Source organism: Anomaloglossus baeobatrachus, chromosome 4, assembly GCF_048569485.1.
Source record: "Anomaloglossus baeobatrachus isolate aAnoBae1 chromosome 4, aAnoBae1.hap1, whole genome shotgun sequence".
NCBI lineage: Eukaryota > Metazoa > Chordata > Amphibia > Anura > Aromobatidae > Anomaloglossus > Anomaloglossus baeobatrachus.
Genome location: NC_134356.1, coordinates 216,754,824 through 216,773,651, shown reverse-complemented (window position 1 = coordinate 216,773,651; position 18,828 = coordinate 216,754,824). Strand labels below are relative to the sequence as shown.

General features: G+C 49.2%; 1 protein-coding gene across 1 annotated transcript in view; it reads left to right on the top strand.

Moving 5' to 3' along the window:
- The window catches only part of CDHR2 (cadherin related family member 2), a 195,614-nt gene that overhangs the window by 158,074 nt on the left and 18,712 nt on the right, over positions 1 to 18,828 (top strand). Inside the window, exon 27 of the mRNA XM_075344655.1 lies at positions 898 to 958. Within this exon, the coding sequence (XP_075200770.1) occupies positions 898 to 958 (61 nt within the window). The remainder of the gene's footprint in view (positions 1 to 897; positions 959 to 18,828) is intronic.

Here is an 18,828-nt window from a genome sequence, read left to right as displayed (position 1 = left end):
GATGTGTTTCACGGCAAAAGATGCCATTTAGTACTGCCATGTGCATTTCAACTAATTGTTATTTTATAAAATAATAAACGGGCAAGTGAGAAATGAGAAGTCAACAGGAGGAAAGAGTATGTAGGAGGTAGTAGAGCAGAGAAAGTAAGGAGGAAGGAAGGAAGGAAGGACACTGAGCGGGTAAGAAGATCTGACTGGGTGTGAGAAGGTTTCTGATAATTTTGGGGACAAATCATTAATTAATATAGCATTATTTATTCAATAAATCCCAATATGTTCTGTTCTGTTTATAGGACACTTGATCTTTACCCTCAGTAGTATATTTTAGTTATCCTAAGGCATTATCTTACGCTACATGTGCCATATCATAACGAGGATATGTTACAGTATGTCTGCAGTCATTCATGCCCAAATAGTTTTAGTTATAGACCAGAAACACAGTCAATTACTGTAAATAATAGTTATGATCCCCCATATACAGTACATTCAGTACATGCACTATGGATATACTGACATCTGGCTTCTCTATCAGCTATGCACATGAGTTTGAATACAGGTATCTTACTTTCGGTAGACATTTTCATTATAAGGGGAGCAATAGAGAAAAAACTGTGAATAGAAAAAAGGGTCTTCTTGATTGAATCTACTGGGTAATTTAATCATCTTTATACATAGAGGGTTCATCGGGAATAGTTGGATTGCATTGGAGATTTTATCGGGAGTATCCACAATGATCTATATGTTGTGGAACCTTCTATCAGTCAGTTGAAGGGATGGAGTGATTGATAAAATGTCTTTAAGATCCTGGTGATTTTACCTCCTCTATATACTGTAGATTTTCTGTTTCTGTATCACATATAAAACATTCCGGATTCTCTAATATTTCTTTCTTTATAGCATTATACAGAGCAACACTGAAGTTCTGAGTAACCTTTTACGTCTTGGTCTTTATGTCATTGTAAGTATAAATCATTCACTGCTGAATAACTATTATAGTAAGATATTTTATTAATTTTGTTATCGTCAACCTTTCTGCTTGTAATTTCTTCAATTTTTAGAATGTTATGCCTTAACCTAATAGAATATATGTAAAAATGCTTTAAAGGGCTTGTCCACTACTAGGACAACCCATTCTGATTCAACATGTTTTTCCCAGGTAAAGTAAAAAAGCCAGTGCTCATCTCCGTGCCTGGCGTGTTCCCGGGGCTCACTAGATGTTACGTGCCCCCCATTCAATCAGTGCTGCCTTTTTTTCTCTACACCTTTGGACAAATGAGTTAATCAACAGGAAGTGAATGCTGTGGCTACCGCCCGCTTTATGTTGATTGCTCATGTGTCTGAAGGCGGGGAGAGAGAAGACGGCTCTGATTGCACCTGAGGACCATGTGACGTCACAATGTCACATGAGCTGAGGCACCGCTGGAACCACGCTGGCCATGGAGGTTAGTGTAGGCTTGTTTACTTTACATGGGGAAACATGTAATCAGAAGGGGTTGTCCTAGTAGTAGAAAACCCCTTTAAGTCTGATGAAATCTTAACCTTTCTTGTAGAAATCCGTTTTGCTGTTTTAGTGGCAATTGTATGCTATTGAGTGCAAGTGCAGTAGGGTGGACACAGCAATTCCAACTCTCCTGCCTCTCTGCCTTATCCCTGTCTGCTGCCTGCCTCCTGTCTTTCACTGACAAGTGACTGAAACATAACCCACCTGTAAGGGGGTCTAGGGCTCTGCCACCCCATAGGTAAATGTACTGTGATATGTTTGACAAAGAACTGTTATGTTTGGTATGGTTACTAGATGGCTATGATGTAGTGATCACTTCCCTGGTACCTTCTGGGTAGAAAAGGGTTAATTGCAGGGAGGAGGGTAGTTAATAAAAAGGCAAGTAACTAGTAAGTGTTCAAAAGAGTCCCGAGCAAGGAGAAAGAAATAAGGGGCTGAGTCTGCAGGAGATGCAGCAGGCCAGGAGCCCGTTAACCATAATTTGGCTGGACCTTCGGGTTAGACTTGGATCCCGGACACGCAAGGTCCTAGAGTAGAAAGGACTGGTTTTAACTGCATCCCTACAAGTGGGTTAAGTCTGTGCGATCTGAGTTGCGTCCGTTTCCCTGTAAAGATACCCAAAGAACCCCCTCAAAAGACAGATGGTAAGTGTGACCCTAAAGAGAGGGTGGATACCGAACGTGAAAGCAGAGGAGTGTTGTCGTAATAGGATGAGGCATTACTACATGAAGGGGCGCAGGATAGGCACATTACTACAGAAAGGGGCGCAGGATGAGCATATTACTACAAGATGGGGATCAGGATGGGCACATTACTACATGAAGGGGAGAGGATGAGGTACATTACTACAAGAAGGGGAGCAGGATCGGCAAATTACTTCAAGAAGGGGAGCAGGGTGGGCACATTACTATAAGATGAGGACCCATGGGAAAATCACCACAAGACGTTGCCCAAAATTACTATATTGTGCTAATTGTAATACAATATTACTTACAAAAAGGGGAAAAAATGTAAAAAAATTGTAAATAAAAGCATGGAAATTTCCTTTTACCATTAAAAATGTTTTTTTTATATAGCAAGTAAAATAAACAAAAATGGTGATGTTATCACCACATCCGTAACGATTCAAGCTATAAATCCATGCCTAACCCATATGTTGAATGCCAATTAAAAAAAAAAAATAAAACAAGTGAAAAATTAAATTAAAGTAATCCTAAGGTGTATAGAAAAATGATATGGTATTACTAAAAATGTCACTTGGTCCTGCAAAGAATGCGGCACCCCAAATAATTTTTTTTCTATCTGCGGCCCCATATACCCAGCTAAGTTTGAGACGTATTGGTGGTCACTAAGGGGTTGGATAATAGTTCAAGACACCAATCAATATTCTATAATTATAGCAGTAAATACCAAACATATCTCTCTGATGTGAACCCCTGGAATACATTTTTCCATCCCAGAAAATTACAACTAAATGAAAAGCATGATATTCTGAAAGGGCATGGGCATTTACTGTACACGTGCACTTATGCTTCCATGCAAACATAAATATAGTCATACAGTTATTCTTACATAACCAGCCCTATTGGAAAATCCACACATTGGAGACTTAAGGCCACTTTACACGCTACGATTTATCTGGCGATATGTCGTTGGGGTCACGGTTTCCGTGACGCACATCCGTCATCGTTAGCGACGTTGTTGCGTGTGACACCCACATGCGACTCCGAACGACCGTAAATAGGGTGAAAATCGTTGATTTTTGACACGTCGTTCAGTTCCAAAATATTGTTTGTCGTTTGGAACGCAGCAGACATATTGCTACGTTTGACACCCTGCCAACGACGAACAACATCCACACGACCGCTTTGGTCAAACAATATATCGCTGAACAATGTAGCGTCGTTTGTGAGATGTGTACGTGTGACCGCTGCAAAACGACCTAAGAGCGATCTTGGCAAATCGTAACAACGATCTGGGCGTGTCACATCGCTAACGAGATTGCTAGCGATATCGTTGTGTGTAAAGCAGCCTTTAGTCCACAAGTTGTATGTTAATATTGTAGTTAGTGTTGGATATATCACATTATTGATTTTTATATTAAACCTAATATACGGTAAGTAATGTTTTAAAGGGATCCTGTCGGACTCAGGTGCAATATGCAGAATCACGAGCAGTTCTGGGTGCATATTACTAATCCCTGCCTAACCATACCTGTATACACTATCATAGATAAAGAGATCTTTAGAAAAAGTATTTCTAAAGATCTTTTATCTTATGCTAATGAGCGCGGGGACTAGTTCCAAGGGTGCTATATCCCCCGATTAGTTGCCCTCTTAGCATGGTAGAACGCCCACAGGGGTGTACTAATATGCAGGGGTGTAACTACCGCGGTTGCAGAGGTCGCCATTGCGACCGGGCCCTGCAACTTAGGGGCTAACTCTGCAGACCACGCGGCCGCTATATATACCGATGCTGCTGACACTGGGCCCCCCTGTCCGGCGTCATCGGCGGCAGCACTGGGCCCCCCTGCCCAGCGTCATAGGCGGCACCGGGCCCCCTGCCCGGCGTCATCGGCGGTGGCACCAGGCCCCCCTGCCCGGCGTCATCGGCGGTGGCACTGGGCCCCCCTGTCCGGCGTCATCACGCACAGCAATGATAAAGCATAGGCTGCATTATACACAGGGAGGCCTGGGGGTGCTGCATTATACACAGGGAGGCCTGGGGGAGGCTGCATTATACACAGGGAGGCATGGGGGTGCTGCATTATACACAGGGAGGCCTGGGGGTGCTACATTATACACAGGGAGGCCTGGGGGTGCTGCATTATACACAGGGAGGCCTGGGGGTGCTGCATTATACACATGGAAACCTGTGGGTTCTGTATTATACACAGGGGGTCCTGGGGGTTCTGCATTATACACAGGGAGGCCTGGGGGTTCTGCATTATACACATGGAGGCCTGGGGGTTCTGCATTATACACATGGAGGCCTGGGGCTTCTGCATTATACACAGGGGGCCCCTGGGGGTTCTGCATTATACACAGGGGGGCCTGGGGGTTGTGCATTATACGCAGGGGGGCCTGGGGGTTCTGCATTATACACATGGAGGCCTGGGGGTTCTGCATTATACACAGGGGCACCTGCTGGTTCTGCATTATACACAGGGGGGCCTGGGGGCTCTGCATTATACACAGGGAGGCCTGGGGATTCTGCATTATACACAGGGGGGCCTGGTGGGGGCTGCATTATACACATGGAGGCCTGGGGGTTCTGCATTATACACAGGGGGGGCCAGGGACCCGTAACAAAGGAGGAGGTGGATACTGTACAGAAGGGCAGATTGCACAATACCCTGTGACAACCTGATAGGCCAGGGCGTCACACATTACACACAGGGAGGCTGCATTATACACAGGGAGGCCTGGTGGGGGCTGCATTATACACAGGGAGGCCTGGGTGTTCTGCATTATAAACAGGGAGGCCTGGTGGGGGCTGTGTAATGACTGAATGCCGGTCATTATGATTATTAAGATACAATGACACTATGGAAAATCCAGGGACACAAAGATGGGAAATAACAATTTTCTTTATAAAAAAAAACAGTTCTCTTACAACGTATGGGCCACAACAGTCCGGAATAAACAATAACAGTTTATGCAACTTGGAGGACTTCAAGTGTCGGTCTGTAGAGATGAACTGGACTATATTTCCCCCCACTATACCGCTCCCTCCCTTATCTATTAATGGGGCTTACCTGGGTGCACTACTACAGAGAATGGCATGTGATCCTTCCAAGGATATAGTCTTACAACCACCTCCCCTTATGTTTACAATTCAATCAGGGTACCCGGCCACCTTCCCATATACAATCAGCAACAAGGAAATATATGTATATGTACCTCTATTCAATATTGTGTACCTCACTGCCCCCAGATAGTGTGATGAAGCAAAGGCACAATAGTCTGTTATCATCAGCACAACACAGCTTAACCTCTAATAACTTTAGAGCAAACGCCTCAGGATAAACAAGAAACACAGCTCCTTCTCAGTGAATAATCTGTCGAAGAATAATCTTCCTTCTTTTTTATCCTATCTATCTGTCTGTCCCTGACTAAGGGGTGCTTCACACACAGCGAGCTCGCTGCCGAGATCGCTGCTGAGTCACGCTTTTTGTGACGCAGCAGTGACCTCATTAGCGATCTCGCTGTGTGTGACACTGAGCAGCGATCTGGCCCCTGCTGCGAGATCGCTGCTCGTTACACACAGCCCTGGTTCGTTTTCTTCAAAGCCGCTCTCCTGCTGTGACACACAGATCGCTGTGTGTGACAGCAAGAGAGCGACAAATGAAGCGAGCAGGGAGCAGGAGCCGGCGTCTGACAGCTGAGGTAAGCTGTATCCAAGATAAACATCGGGTAACCAAGGTGGTTACCCGATATTTACCTTAGTTACCAGCATCTGCAGCTCTCACGCTGCCTGTGCTGCCGGCTCCGGCTCTCTGCACATGTAGCTGCTGTACACATCGGGTTAATTAACCCGATGTGTACAGCAGCTAGGAGAGCAAGGAGCCAGCGCTAAGCAGTGTGCGCGGCTCCCTGCTCTCTGCACATGTAGCTGCATTACACATCGGGTTAATTAACCCGATGTGTACTGTAGCTATGGTAGGAGAGCAAGGAGCCAGCGCTCAGTGTGCGCGGCTCCCTACTCCCTGCACACACAGCTGTGCGCTGGTAACTAATGTAAACATCGGGTAACCATACCCGATGTTTACCTTAGTTACCAGTCTCCGCAGCTTCCAGACGGCAGCTCCGTGCAAGCGCAGCGTCGCTTGCACGTCGCTGCTGGCTGGGGGCTGTTCACTGGTCGCTGGTGAGATCTGCCTGTTTGACAGCTCACCAGCGACCATGTAGCGATGCAGCAGCGATCCTGACCAGGTCAGATCGCTGGTCGGATCGCTGCTGCATCGCTAAGTGTGAAGGTACCCTAACTATTATACACTGATCGGTCTCAGGTCAATTGTTACTCACTGAAATCTTCACCCAAGATGGCATCCGTCCCCTCAGACTGCTTCTGATTCACTCTTAGATGATTTTATCCAAACAGTTTCTGGAGAAAAATTCACTCAGCTGAATTCCCCTCGTCAGGGGCAGTAGGAGCTCCAAAAAAAAAAACGAGTAAGCAGTCCACAAAAAGAAAAAAAACAGGCAATCCTATGAATCCAAACACGGGAAAACGACAGCCGTCTTTCTCTTGCGCAGTCCCTCAGATCCTGACTGAACTTTTCAACCGTCTCCCTCAGTCTGCGTTACCAGGCAAACCTAATGTAACCCCTTACTGTCTAGCAGTGTGCCTGCCCTCTAGTGACACCTAGTGGCCATTTAAATTCTAGCATAAATTTAGGCAATATATTAACAAATATGCAAGTTTATCTTATGTACATTTACACCCTGTTACAGCTGCATTATACACAGGGAGGCCTGGTGGAGGCTGCATTATACACAGGGAGGCCTGGGGATTCTGCATTATACACAGGGGGGCCTGGTGAGGGCTGCATTATACACATGGAGGCCTGGGGGCTCTGCATTATACACAGGGGGGCCTGGTGAACGCTGCATTATACACAGGGAGGCCTGGGGGTTCTGCATTATACATAGGGAGGCCTGGGGGAGGTTGCATTATACACAGGGGGCCTGGTGGGGGCTGCATTATACACAGGGAGGCCTGGTGGAGGCTGCATTATACATAGGGAGGCCTGGTTGGGGATGCATTATACACAGGGAGGCCTGGTGGGGGCTGTATTACACACAGGGAGGCTGCATTATACACAGGGAGGTGCATTTACATGTAGGAGTATGAGACTGTGTCGCGGACAGATGCAGCCTCCTCTGCGGCAACGGGGCTGCTCGAGTGGTGATCGTGTCCTGGGCTCGAGTGGTGACCCGACCTGGGACTCGTGCAACCGCCCATCCTCGCACAAAGTGAAAGAGGGAGGTATTTACAAGGGAGATTGTCTGTGACGCCACCCGTGGGTTGCGGTGATGGGATGGTGGCACCACTGCTGCCTCTCGGGGCCGGCATCCGGGACCTATGGTGTGGGGGCAGCAAGGTGGTATCCCCTCCACGGGTAGGGGGAAGGTGTAGTCCCGGGGCCCAGGTGTAGGTAGGGAGCAGTGTTGGGGCGCCGTAGGCAGGTTGGACCGGATGACACCGGTGTACTCACAATTAGGAAGAATTCACACCAAGTCTGTATTGTAAACCAAGACAGGATGCCGGTTGCCTCTGGAGGAGTGTGCTGATCCTGCACACGGTTTGACCGAGTAGGGACCCTTCTTCCTGCACTTATATCTTGTGGTGTGGGGATTAACTCCGCTTGGAACAGGAGAAATCCGCTCCCCTGCACCTTTGGACGCAGAGGGAGCCGTTGCCCGCAGACACTGACCTGTGGGACTTTAATGGGTTCTTGGCGGACACCCTGCCCCCCGCGTTGGGCTGCCGGTCTGCTCTATCTGGGCTTCTCTCTTCGGGAACAAGGCCTGGTACCTTGTCCCGCTGGTCAATTAGCAAGGGGCTTGAAGCTTGCCTCGTCCTAGGGTCCAGGTACCTCGCCTGTGCACGGCCTCCGGACCGGATTCCCGTTGTCGGTACCGGCGGGCTTCAACCCTGCCCCGGTCCACTTCAGGTCTCCCGCAACTGGATCTCTGTCGCCTGTGGCCCTACAAAGCCGTCTGCCACCTAGTCGGTACTCCCGTGGTCCAAGGGCTCCAACCCTGACCACACTGAACTTCAGCTCCTCACCGACTCCAACTCCAAACTCAACTCCAAACTGAACTGACTGGTTCCCTACCCGTGTCACCTCAAGACCCCTAGGTGGGCATTCCCATCTGCCTGGTCCTGCCCACTGGTGTGTCCTGGCTGTCATGAGGGGGCGACTAGGATTTGTGACTGGTGTTCCTATGTATGGGATGTGTGTTGTTAATTCTCAAGGAGGAGGCGATTCCTGTACCCTTGGTGGGGGGTACAGTCATTTGTGACTACCTAGTTTTGCCAGGGCGTCACACTCCCCCTAGGTAAAACACAGCCCGTCCGTGGGCTGTCCGGCACCGGTATTTATTTTTCTGCTTCTGCAAAAAAGGTAAAAACAGGGATAACATTTAACGGTCAACATTTAAACATTTCTTATCTTTATGAGAGGCACATATCTTGAACATTACGGAACAGGTTACCATCTACCCTTTTTCCTGCCACCCAAAATACCTATACCCTCCCTTGGTGCCACCGCTAGTCAGGTGTCACACCATCCTGGGTTCTGGTGGGTGTCTCTGTTAGTGTCCGGGTCAAAGTTCCGCACCCTGTATCACCCCAAGGGGTCCCATGGACCGGAACCCTTTGGCCTGGAGGGTAGTCAACGGTTTCCGTGGTGACTGGGCCTCGGCCGACTCCACCGCAGGCCCTTCCTCCAACCGACCTCTCCAGAAGGTGCCGCCTTCTGGCGGGGAGTAAGAAGAAGGTAGATGGGGGGTTATTTACATGACCCAAGAAAGTTTTTGGGGTGGTGTCGCCAGTCCTGACACCATGGTCCATTTTTAACAGTTAATGGGGGGAAACTCCTGCTGCAGCTCCTCTCCACAACAACACGGGTCCCCAGTGCCACCCTCACTCACGGTGCTGCACTGTCCCTTAGCCTCTTTTTTGTTGTCTGTGGTACAGGGCAGCTGCTTTTCCTCCTTTAACTTGGTCCGGCTCCATCCTCCACCAAGGGCTCCGACCTCTGATGGCCTCTTCATCTTTAGCAGGCAGGGATGAAGATGTTCAACAAGAACGGAGCATATTAAACTGGTTAACTTTAAACTGTCCTGCCACCCTCCACCTGGGGATCCAGATGGCCTCCTCCCGGAACATGAGGACGTTGAACAAGGGTGCAGTCCTTCAACAGTCATTCTTTAAACTTTTAACTTGCGGGTAGCCATCCATGTTCAGCTACCGCTGCTGCCCTTGCTGCTCCCAGTGCAGAGCACGGGTTACGTGCTCCGCCTCCTGCTCAGGAGCCAGGCCAACTCGGATGCCCTCGGCGCCGGCTACAACCGGCCTCTCATACTGCCGTGGGTCCCATCGCTCAGTGGCCTGCTCCTCCTCTCTGCAGGTGCACTCTGGCTGCTCCACAGCAGGGACAGGGTATTTGAGAGTGGTTGGCGCTGCAGCTGGGGTAGACTGCCGGTCAGGTTCCGCCTCCGGTGTGGCTGGGCGAACTGCCGGAGCCATCGTCATCTCTGCTGCGGCCGAGCAGACTGCCGGAGCTGTCGTCATCGCTGTTGCAGCCGAGCGGACTGTCGCGGTCGGGGATGACGTCCTCGGGGTTGCGGCCTGGCTCGGGGCCAGATGGGATGTCGTCAGGGTTGCGGCCTGGCTTGGGGCCGAGACGGGTGCCGGATCGATGGTGCTGGTAAGGCCCAAGGTCCCCATTGCGGGGTCCTCCTTTTTAAACAAGACGGGTTCCGCTGCCGTTGCTTGGGGGTAGCGGGCCGATCGGGGCGTTGGCCGCGGACACGGGTGGTGAGTGAGGCGACATGGCGGACGGGGGCAGGCCGGACCCCTCAGCCGGGACAACCGGTTCCTGGGGAACATAGGGGCGTGGGTCACTGCTTACCCGCTCCTCCGAGGCCACCTCCATCTCGCGCGCCTGGACAGCTGCAGCCAGGCCCTTCATTTCGGTGGTCCACCGCATCAGAATGAAATGTGCCTGGGCGTGGATTCTTCGGCACATCCTCTCCGTCTGCTCTTCAATCCAGTCGGCGGTCCCGGGAACGGGCCTCTCCACATGCTGGTTGTTGGACCCCTGAGATCCCCCCGGATCCTGCCGCTTGCTTGTCCAGGAACGGGATTTGGCAAAGTCCTGGTGTCTCTGCCTTTTATCTTCTTGGTTTACATGGCGCTCCCCCTTGGTTTTCAACAGCAGTCTCGCGAGACCCACTGTTCTTTGCGACGTCCTGCTTTGGGAGTCACCGGGTTCCGCCCGCGTTCTTAGGGGTAGGGGCTTCGGCTTCGCGCCTTTTTCGGGGAAGAAGATGACGCTGTTGTTGTTTTGGCGCCAAAGATTGCGGGCAAGATGGCGGCAGTTCAAGATTTTGGAGCATTTCATGGTTTTCAAAACAAGGCGCACGGCATCTACTGATGGGGTAAGAATCCTGTTCGTGACACCAGGTTTTGTGTTGTCGTGGATGGGTGCCGCCTCCGCAACGGGGCTGCTCGAGTGGCGCTCAGATCCGGCATTGTGTCCTGGGCTCAAGTGGTGACTGGACCCGGGGCTCATGCAACCGCTCGTCCTCGCACACAGGGAAAGAGGGAGATATTTACAGGGGAGATTGTCTGTGACGCCACCCGCGGATTGCGGTGATGGGAGGGGGGCACCGCCGCTGCCTCTCGGGGTCGGCGTCCGGGACCGATGGTGTGGGGGCATCAAGGTGGAATCCCCTCCACCGGTAGGGGGAAGGTGTAGTCCCGGGGCCCAGATGTAGGTAGGGAGCAGTGTTGGGGCGCCGTAGGCAGGTTGGACCAGATGACACTGGTGTACTCACAATTAGGAAGAATTCACACCAAGTCTGTATTGTAAACCAAGGCCAGATGCCGGTTGCCTCTGGAGGAGTATGCTGGTCCCGCACACGGGTTGACAAAGTAGGAACCCTTCCTCCTGCACTTGTGTCTTGTGGTGTGTGGATTAACCCCACTTGGAACGGGAGAAATCCACTCCCCTGCAGCTTTGGACGCAGAGGGAGCCGTTGCCCGCAGACGCTGACCTGTGGGACTTTAATGGGTTCTTGGCGGACACCCTGCCCCCCGCGTTGGGCTGCCGGTCTGCTCTATCTGGGCTTCTCTCTTCGGGAACAAGGCCTGGTACCTTGTCCCGCTGGTCAATTAACAAGGGGCATGAAGCTTGCCTCATACTAGGGTCCAGGTACCCCACCCGTGTACCCCTAGGTGGGCGTTCCCATCCACCTGGTCCCGCCCACTGGTGTGTCCTGGCTGTCATGGGGGGGCGACTAGGATTTGTGGCTGGTGTTCCTATGTGTGGGATGTGTGTTGTTAATTCTCAAGGAGGAGGCGATTCCTGTACCCTTGGTGGGGGGTACAGTCATCTGTGACTACCTGGTTTTGCAAGGGCGTCACAGCTGCATAATACAATATAAAGGTTTATGGTGCTGCATTATAATATACATATAGGACTATGGGGGCTATATTATAATATATGGAAGATTATGGAGGCTACCTTATACATGGACTATGGGGGTGCGTTATAAAACATGGAGGACTATGTGGTGCAGTATAATCTATTGAGTACTATGGGGTGAATTATAATACATGGAGAACTATGGGAAATGCATTAGAATACATGGAGGACTATGGGGGGCGCATTCTATTATATCAAGGGTTATGTGGGACCCTTTATAGTATATGGAAGGCTATGTGGGGGCCATTACAAAATTTGGAGAACTATATATGAGGGGGGACGAAGGGGGGATGAAGATACAAGTAGGGGATGAAAACGTTTTGTGCTGAAGGAAAAAGGCTCTTTCCTTCAGCACCCAGCTTTCCCATGATCTGATATGGGAAAGCTGGGTGCTGAGGGAAAGATGTATAGCAAAGCATGGGGAAGCTGGGTGCAAGATGAATATCAGAACATAGGAAAGCTGGGTGCTGATAGAGGGATTTCAGATCATGGGAAACCTGGGTGCTGAAGGTAAGAGCCAAGTGTCAGCATGATTATCATGTACCCCGAGTGTGGTGTACATGGAAGGGGGGGCCCGGGTCCAAATTTTGAACCGGGGTCCATCTCCCAATTTTGATACCCAGCCAAGATAAAGCCCAACAGCTGGGAGCTGGTATTCTCAGGCTGGGGAGATCCATGCTTATTGACCCCCCCCAGCATAAAAATAGCAGCCTGCAGCCGCCCATGATTGTTGCATCTATTAGATGCGACAATCCCAAAACTTTACCTGACTCTTCCCGCTTGCCCTGGTGCTGTAGCAATCGGGGTAATAAGGGGTTAATAGCAGCCCACAGCTGCCACTAAGCCTTAGATTAGTAAGGGGGATGGTCTATGAGACCACGCATTACTAATCTGTAAGAGAAAATGCAAAAAACCCCACCCTCTTTCACCATTTTATTAACCCCCAAAACACCCAGGTCCAACGTAATCCACACGAGGTCCCACGAAGATTCCAGCTCTACTACATCTGAAGGCACAGGGTGTGGCCATAGAATATGCCGCCCACTGTGAGCTTCAGGCAGAGGCTGAGCCCCAGCAATCAGCAGTGGCATAACTCAGGTTAGTTGTGGTCACAGGGGGAGGATCCTATGGCCCTCCACCTCTGACCGCAGGTAATTTGACCTCAGGGGACCTTTTGAAGTGAGGTCACTGAGTTCATTGAGGTCCCCTGAGGTCTGGTTACCTGCAGTCACAGGTGGAAGACCTTGGGAATCTCCATCTGTACCTGTAAGTAACCTGAGTGACATCACCACTGATCGCTGGGCTCAGTCTTACAGGGGGCGGTCATGTTTTATAGCTGCCCCCTGTGTCTTCAGATATAGCAGAGCTGGAATTGTTGTGGGACCTCATGTGGATTACGTCAGACCTGGGTCTTTTTGGGGTTAAGTGGTGACTAAGTGTGCTTTTTGTATTTTACTTCATATAAAGGATTTTTTCGGAGTTTGTCTGTAATTATTTTCACGGACAGATTAGTAATGGGAGGACTCATAGACCCTCCCCATTACTAATCTAGGGCATAGTGGCAGATGTGAGCTGCTTTTAACCCCTTATTACCTCAATTGCTATCGCCAAAGGGCAATCGGGAAGAGCCGGGTAAAGGTTTGGGATTGTCACATCTAATGGACACGACATTCCTGGGCGGCTGCAGCCTACTATTATTAGGGTGGGGGGCAAATAAGCATGGATCTCCCATGATAAACTGTTGGGCTTTATTATGGCTGGGTATCAAAATTGGAAGGACCCACACACCATTTTTTTATTAATTTATTTAAATAATTTTAACGGGCTTTAGCCCGTAGCCGTGGGCTGTATCTGTGCTGGTATCAATATATAGGGGAACCGCACGGCATTTTTAAAATGTATTTCTTTTACACCAATATAACGCTGTCAGAGAAGGTGGGGGCGCGGTCTGACTGTAACCAAACTGAGATGCTGGTGGAAGGGGAAAGCAGTGAATATGTATGCTGGATAATCAGCAGCCCTGGAACTACCAATACAGCTGCAGGGAGTCTCTGTATGTATGCACTGCTTTATTCCTTCCTTATTTTCTTACTTTTGCAACCCCCTACACCATTTGTAGCCCCCTACACCATTTTATAACACATAAGTTTTGCCTCCCATTGAATTGTATGGGTTTGGCTAGGATCGTTGACGGATTGGCAATCTGATCGGCAAACCCATGTGAGTTCGGTGTTCCCGACCTGATCTGATCCTCGGCAGGATCACTGATCTCTAGTAACAATTAGATGCCAATGGTGAACAGTTGATTGTCATGCTTACTTTTTTTAATAAATAAGGTTGTTTTTAATGCCTACTACATGCTCAACAGTGCCAGTCTCATGTACCTTTTAAGATTGCCACTAGAGATGAGCGCGGTTCGCGGTTTGAGGTTCTCCAGTTCGCGGCTCGAGTGATTTTGGGGGCTGTTCTAGATCGAATTAGAACTCGAGCTTTTTGCTAAAGCTCGATAGTTCTAGATACGTTCGAGAACGGTTCTAGCAGCAAAAAGACCAGCTAATTCCTAGCTAGCTTTCCGCTGTAATAGTGTAAGTCACTCTGTGACTCACACTATTATGAAATTTCAGTGTATAGTGTGCGGGAACAGCGCATTCAGATCACTGCTGTATGGATAATGGCGATCGCCATTTTTTTTTTTCCTTGTCTTCCTTCTCTAAGCGCGCGCGTGTAGTGGGGCGGGCCAGCATGTCAGCCAATCCCAGACACAAGAACCAATTGAAGGACCAAAAAGTAAAGATAGCTACACTCATTTAAGCAGTAGGAACCTATAAAGATGTGAGTGAACCAGCCAATATAAAAGTATATAATCTTTATTGAAAAATTTGTTAAAAGACAAACACATAAAACAGACAATGATGAGGACACATACAATTAACCTCAGGTGAACCAAAATATACAAGCAATAAATAGCATAAGTGCATAATGGTCATGTGTCGGAGAAAAAATGTGCACCAGAAAGGGGTGTTGTCAAAGTTTCTTTAAAGAACCAATAGTCTTTAGATAGATGAAGAGTGTCCCAAAGAACACCAATAAAGTGGAACTGTATTAAATTTCAAGCTAAACAAAGCTTTTTTCTTCATTAAAGACTAAATGTATGAGAGCCACAATCCTATTGCTACAAAACGTGGCATATAACAGGGGAAACAAAGAATACATGTATCTATGATATTAACAAGATATAATCCTATAAGATGCAAACATAATAGTTTATGAAAAGCGAATCCTGAATGGATCAGGTGGTATAACCACAACAATGTTTCCAAATGCCTACAGTCCCAAAAAGGGGAGAAGCAAGATCTCAACCATACATGTAAAGAAAAGGCAGAAACTGACAAAAAAAAAAAAAAAAAAAAAAGTGTCAAAATATAACACTTTTATACACAGGGCTAGACTAGGAGGCCATATTCCCAGTGTTATAACAGATAAGGAGGCGGAATGGCTGCATTACCACAGTACTATACCTTCAAGGAAACAGAGTCAGCCATAGAACCGACCCAAACACTGTGGTGAATCCACAAAAACACACACTAGAAGGGTGTTACAGGGCCCAGACTAAAAAGCCATATTCCCAGTGCTATAGCCAACAGGAAGGCGGCATGGCTGCAATACCACAGTAAATTACCCCTACAAGGGAACAAAGTCAGTCATAAGAACCAACCTTAGCACTGAGTGGCAAGCCCACAAAGACACAGACCAGGAAGATAATAACCTGAGGATAAAGGTACCCCGACACGTGTTTCGCAGAAAAGCTTCTTCCATGAATCGTCACATGAATAAATATCATATGTCCCTGTGGGAAGCTCACCGTGCTGCAATGCAGCCTAGCGGAGCGAACCATCCACGGCCTGCCCCTTCCAGTGCATCTGCGCGCTCTTCATCTTCTAGGACTGTGGGGACAGCTGTCACACCTGGTTTTCCACGCACAACTTCCACCACTGTAACCGCAACAGGCAGTTTGCTTGGTAGGTCGTCAGTTGGTTTGGAAGGGGAAACAAGTGCGTGTGTACAGCTCTCTCAGACATCGATAGCACCAACGTTGGATGAAGGCAACATCATGTCTTCGCCTGCACTTTCCTCACAAACCTGCATTTTTCCAGGGACACCCTACTCAACACCGTCTACACACAGCAGCCAGATCTCTGTCCCTCAGATGTGGACAAATAAAAGGCCATTTCCTGCGACCCATGACAAAGCTAAGAGGTTGACTTTATCCCTCTGTAAGCTCTTGGCTACCGAAATGCTGCCTTTCCGCCTGGTGGACACACAGGATTTTCGAGACCTTATGTCTGTCGCTGTGCCCCAGTACCAGATGCCCAGTCGCCACTACTTCTCTAAGAAAGGTGTGCCCGCGCTACACCAGCATGTCGCACACAACATCACCGCTTCCTTGAGAAACTCTGTGTGTGAACGGGTGCATTTCACCACCGATACTTGGACCAGTAAGCATGGACAGGGACGTTACATGTCGCTGACTGGGCACTGGATAACTATGGTGATAGATGGTGAAGGGTCTGCTGCACAAGTCTTGCCGTCCCCATGACTTGTGTGTCAATCCTCTGTCTGTCCAAGTTCCGCCACTGCTTCTGCCTCCTCCACCTCATCTGTGTCTTCCACCTCCGCCCCAAGCTTGCCTGGTCAGGCCACCAGCGTTCTCACTGCGCAGAAGGAATCACGCACCCCTCATTACTATGCTGGCAGCAGAGCGCAACGGCATCAGGCGGTCTTTAGCTTGACATGTCTTGGGAATAGGAGTCACACAGCTGAGGAGTTGTGGTCAGCTCTGCGGTCCGAGTTTAATAAATGGTTGTCTCCACTCAACCTGCAGCCTGGTAAGGCCGTGTGCGACAATGCTGCAAACCTGGGTGCGGCCCTTCGCCTGGGCAAGGTGACACACGTGCCTTGTATGGCTCACGTGTTGAACCTTGTTGTCCAGCAATTTTTAACACACTATCCCGGCCTAGATGGCCTTCTGACCAGGGCACGAAAACTGTCTGCTCACTTCCGCCATTCAACCGCCGCAGCTGAGCGACTTGCATCGCTCCAGAAGTCTTTCGGCCTGCCGGTTCATCGCCTGAAATGCGATGTGGCGACACGCTGGAATTCGACTCTCCACATGTTACAGCGACTGTGGCAGCACCGCCGAGCCCTGGTGCAATACGTCATGACGTATAGCCTAGGCCAACGAGATGCAGAGGTGGGGCAGATCACCCTGATGGAGTGGTCTCAGATCAAGGACCTATGCACCCTTCTGCTTAGTTTCGACATGGCGACGAATATGTTTAGCGCTGACAATGCCATTATCAGCATGACAATTCCAGTCATTTACATGCTGGAGCACACGCTAAACACTATTCGGAGTCAGGGGGTGGGACAACAGGAAGGGGAGGAACTACAGGAGGATTCATATGCGCAAGACACAACAACATCACCAAGGTCCAGACGTTCATCATCACCAACGCGGCAGGCATGGGACCATGGGGGACAGGGATCAACAAGGGCGCATGGTAGCAGGTGAAATGTTGAGGAAGGTGCAGGAGAACATGAAGAAATGGAGGACGAACTGTCCATGGACATGGAAGACTCAGCGGATGAGGGAGACCTTGGTCAAATTTCAGTTGAAAGAGGTTGGGGGGAGATGTCAGAGGAAGAAAGAACGGTTAGCACCTCTATGCCACAAACACAGCGTGGACTTGGTCCACATGGCTGCCCACACACATGAGTGCTTTCTTGCTGCACTACCTCCAACATGACCCTCGTATTGTCAAAATTAGAAGTGATGATGACTACTGGCTTGCCACACTATTAGATCCCCGGTACAAGTCCAAATTTTGTGACATAATTCCAGCCATAGAAAGGGACGCACGTATGCAGGAGTATCAGCAGAAGCTGTTACTCGATCTTAGTTCGGCTTTTCCACCAAACAACCGTGCAGGTGCAGGGAGTGAATCTCCCAGTTGTAACTTGACAAACATGGGACGGTCTCGTCATCTTCAACAGTCTACCCGTACCAGTAGCACCCTATCTGGTGCTACTGGTAACAGCAATTTTATGGAATCTTTTCATAATTTTTTTAGACCCTCCTTTGCAAGGCCAACAGAGACAACAAGTCTGACACATAGTCAACGGCTGGAGAGGATGATACAGGAGTATCTGCAAATGAACATCGATGCCATGACTTTGCAAATGGAGCCTTGCTCATTTTGGGCTTCAAATCTTGAAAAATGGCCAGAGCTCTCCACTTACGCCTTGGAGATTTTGTCGTGTCCAGCTGCCAGCGTTGTCTCTGAACGTGTCTTCAGTGCTGCTGGGTGTGTGCTGACAGATAAGCGCACGCGTCTGTCCAGTGACAATGTGGACAGACTAACGTTCATCAAAATGAACAAGTCCTGGATTCACAAGGAATTTACTACCCCTGTGTCATCCTGGGGAGAGTAAATGCTTGTGGATTTGGAATGTGCTTGATGCAAATCAAAACATCCTGTTTGCAACTAGGGCACAAGTGCTGCCACTGATGGGGTGTCTGTGTGGCCCAATTTTTGGAAAAAAGGGAGACTCCGCTTGGAGTAACCCTTGCTTACATTGTTTTTAAAAATGATCCAAGATGAACAAAGCTGGGATCAGGAAAGACTTTGCTACCTACCCCGGTGTCATCCTGGGGATGGTTAACAATGGCGTATTTTTGAATGTGCTTGATGCAAATCTAGCTGTGAAGTGTACAACTAGGGCACAAGTGCTGCCACTGAATGGGTGGGTTTGTGTGGGGCACAATTTTTGGAAAAAAAGGGAGACTCCAATTGGAGTAACCCTTGCTTGCTGTGTTTTTTAAAAGGAGCCAAGATGAACAAGTCATGGATCAGCAAAGACTCTGCTACCTACCCCGGTGTCATCCTGGGGACGGTTAACAATGGCGTATTTTTGAATGTGCTTGATGCAAATCTAGCTGTGAAGTGTACAACTGGGGCACAACTGCTGCCACTGAAGGGGTGGGTATGTGTGGGGCCCAATTTTTGGAAAAAAGGGAGACTCCGCTTGGAGTAACCCTTGCTTA